This window comes from Triticum aestivum, chromosome 1B (assembly GCF_018294505.1).
Source record: "Triticum aestivum cultivar Chinese Spring chromosome 1B, IWGSC CS RefSeq v2.1, whole genome shotgun sequence".
NCBI classification, from domain to species: domain Eukaryota; kingdom Viridiplantae; phylum Streptophyta; class Magnoliopsida; order Poales; family Poaceae; genus Triticum; species Triticum aestivum.
In genome coordinates, this window is record NC_057795.1 from 580,420,543 (window position 1) to 580,424,162 (window position 3,620).

Consider the following 3,620-nt stretch of genomic DNA (forward strand, 5'->3'; position numbering starts at 1 on the left):
AGAGATAAATTAAAAAGTGTGTGTACATCTCATTGTAGACGATAGTCTCCATTCTTTTTTTATTGAAGGGTGTAAATTTTGTTACTAAACCAACTAAACACATGGATTTTTTTAACGCACACATGGATTCAGCGGGTCTCTGTGTCATATGTCCTTGCAAAAAATCAAACTATTTTCATCGACAACATGTCTTTAGTGGGTCTCTGCGTCATTTGGCGCAACAGGTCAACTAATATTTCGAAACGGAAAGAGTACATGCTTGCAGCACAGGAATTTCACAAGATTTTCTATGCAAGACAATGCAACATGTCACATGCATAGATAGAATCTGAATTTAAGCAAAACTGAGAGGAAGCACCAACTACTGATCATAGGTGCTACGTAGTACATTCCATTGGTCAATATATATCTGCAACTACGTTATGATTGTTGATCTAAGAGCATTTGATCTTTCCAGTCCGTCATTGTTCTTCGTCCACGTGATCTCTTCCAAGGGGGAGGTTTCCCAGCGCCCTCCTGCAAGAGGGAACCGAGCCCTCATCTTCTGGGCGATCCTGCCAATGCGATCCTTCAGCTGTGCAAATGATGATATAAATATCCTCTCGAGCGCCGACCGCTCGGCTCCAATTCCGAAAAGAAGATCGGCGAGCTCCATCTCAGCATCCGTTCCGGCAAAGCCACTGATTCTTATCTTTCGAAGAGAAGCTAGTTGTAATTGGTATTTGTGTGCTTTAGGCGGATCGTATTCACGGTCTTGACATGGCTTTGCAGGTTTAGTTTCAGCATCATCATCCTGACAGTTCAGTTGGGAGTTTAACACAAATGATATGGGTTAAAAATCAAATTGACAGAAAGAATTCCAATGACATATACTCCCTCCGTTCCTAAATATTTGTCTTTTTAGAGATTTCAATGGACCACCACATACGGATGTATATAGACATATTTTAGAATGTAGGTTCACTCATTTTACTCCGTATGTAGTCACTTGTTGAAATCTCTAAAAAGACAAATATTTAGGAACGGAGGGAGTATATGCAGATGCAATTACGTTTTATCACAATTCCAAATCTCACCAACTAAAATTTCAACTTCAATTTCAGTTTACGATGCTATATGTGAAAAGGAGAATCTTGATCGGTCATATATAAACCAAGAAGATCTAAGCAGTTTTATAGTATGTTCAAATCACAAGCTCTATATGTTGCTAGGAGCCTAGGACTACATGTTATTTCTAGTATTTCTTCAGTTAGGTTTAAGTCAGATATGTGTTCACCAGATTAACACCCAACAGATAGAAATGCACATTCATCCAAGCACATCCAATGACAAATAAAGTTAGCTAACTCTTACAAATATTCAACCAGATAATTAGTCACTCAAAGTTTGACCACCATCTGAGTTTGAAGCTGACATTTTATAAAGAATTCTACATGAACGCTACGAACTATACCTGTTTTGATGTAGAATTCTGTATAACTGACCATGCTTAATGAGTACTAATAAATAGACTAACATGGTCAGTTTACGAATAGAAGTCATTGGGAAATATCAGGTGCATACTTACCGGAAACACAAGATAATGCGGATCCTGCCTTGTAAACTGGTGCAGCGTCGATAGATCGATGTGAAGCAGAGTTAGGTTCGGGCATCGCCTAAGGAAGCAAAAGACAATTTCACCAATTGGAGAGCGGAGAAATCGAAGAATCGTGACGATCGTCAGGGAAAGTGTCCTGATGTTGGGAAGGTGTGGCATGCGTTCCATGAAGTCCTGCACACAGGCAAAAACAAAACAAAAACATGAAAACACATGTGCATTTGTGATGATTTATCCAGTTTGCAATCTGCAGAGCTAGCTACACTTAGCTTAAATTTGTGTTCCTACCTGTTTTGATACCATGGATGGAATCCATCCATCATAGATGTCGACAGAAAGATCTAGCCGGTCAGCTCCAGAGCATGTCTCGAGCAACTGCACGACACCCGGCAAGCAGTAGTCAGCCCACGATATGCTGGGCCAGTCGACAATGATGCCGGACAGTCGACGGACACATTGCGCGTCGGGTAGGAAGTTCAGCTGCTTCGGGAACCAGCCGGTCCAGCTGATCGCTTCCAGCCCAGGCGCGGAGACCTTGAACACGATGTCGGCGCGGAGCAACGCCAGACTCTCGAAGCTGTGTCTCACGGTCAGCAGCCGGAGTTTGGGAGCCACCACCTGCAGCACCGATAGTTGGTGGATGCTGTCGACCTCCAGCTCCTCGAGCATGTCCATGTCGAGCATCAGTGGCCACAGCCTCGGCTTCGCGGCCACATTGCAAACTTTGCGAAGGCGCAACTTCCTCAGCTGGGGGAAGCACGATGACAAGAACTCGCCAAGCCTGTCTGCCTGCACCTGCAGACGCACGCTGGAGAGGCTCAGCTCTGTCAACCGCCGGAAAGCGGCAGGTTCGGCAGGCTCCGGGAGGACGAGCACACCTTTGGAGAGGACATCGCCGCTCAAGTCCAGGGTCATGGCCCTGGCTCGCAGGCTGCGTGGCAGAACCAGCTGATCCAGCGCAGGGGTGTGCCGGTCCACCTTGACGCGGATAGATCCGACGACGTGCTCCATGGCGCCGCGGAGCCAAGCGGCCGTGGCGGGGCCGAGACTGGACCGGCGACCGATGGTCACGTCGAGCGACGGGATGTCGGGCTGGCCGTACCGCGCGAGCGCGGCGCCGGCGAAGTCGAGGAACCGGTCGGGGTGCAGCTCATCGGAGATGTTGAGGACGGGGGCGTGGGCCCAGGCGCCCCGCCACCGCCTGGAGAGCGCGGACAAGCGCACGGCGTCCCGGACGGGCATGAAGGACAGGATGTGCCCGAGCAGGTCGTCCGTGAGGCCGCTGATCCGGTCGACGCCGCCGCCGCCGATGCCGCCGGGAAGTCGTGGGTCCCCGGCCATGGCGCGTCTCTTGCTGGATCGGCTTTGTTCCAATGCGGGTCAGATGGTATTCCTCAGGGATGTATTTACGCGTGATATGGAAGTGCTTACGTGCGACCGAGCAGGAGCGACGGCGGCCGCCGCGCGTGAAGTGGAGCGGCGACACGTCGGCGGATAAGTGCGGCGGGCGATTTCGGGGCGCGGCGCTAGGGCTTTGGTTCGCCGGATTTGGAGGACGTCCGGAGGCGAACTGATATTTTTTGTTTAGCGAATTTCAGAGAACCACAAATTTACCGAAACCTATGTAAAAGAACTCAAAATACAATACGAACGAAGCTAGCTAGAAGGCATCGCTAGTTAGCATGAAACACAAATTCATTATTAATAAACGAATTTGTTCCCAGTTCTCCTTACAATTATGCATTACTATATTTTTAAATTCAACATCATACATATATTGATCTTCGATGTTCTTCAACCCAAATAAAAGAAGAAAGTACAACGTGTAGGTTTTGAATTCTTACATATTTTAGGGGGTCTCCGATCAACGTGGTAGTGTTTTTCTACAATGCTGATTCGCTATAGTTTTTACCTCCCGCTAGACATCTGCTTTTCGGGCTGGCCCGTTGGTTCACCGCTTTGTCTCTTCACTGTTTACTCGTCTAGAAAAATCTTCCTCACGCCCACCTCTCTCTCTAATCTA

At 48.0% G+C, this 3,620-nt stretch overlaps 1 protein-coding gene across 2 annotated transcripts; it reads right to left on the bottom strand.

Annotated features, from left to right (window-relative positions):
• Positions 1 to 203: 203 nt before the first annotated feature.
• Positions 204 to 3,233, bottom strand: LOC123096028 (putative F-box/FBD/LRR-repeat protein At4g03220). Of its 2 annotated transcripts, XM_044517619.1 has the most exons (4): positions 3,029 to 3,233; positions 1,886 to 2,960; positions 1,568 to 1,771; positions 204 to 793 (listed from the first exon to the last, which is right to left on the bottom strand). In XM_044517619.1, the coding sequence occupies exons 2-4, from the start codon at positions 2,936 to 2,938 to the stop codon at positions 416 to 418; spliced, it is 1,635 nt and encodes a 544-aa protein (XP_044373554.1). In that variant the 5' UTR covers positions 2,939 to 2,960; positions 3,029 to 3,233; the 3' UTR covers positions 204 to 415. The 2 variants fall into 2 exon arrangements, with proteins under 2 accessions (XP_044373554.1, XP_044373547.1); XM_044517612.1 differs by having other exon boundaries at positions 1,886 to 3,233.
• Between the last annotated feature and the right edge of the window lie 387 nt (positions 3,234 to 3,620).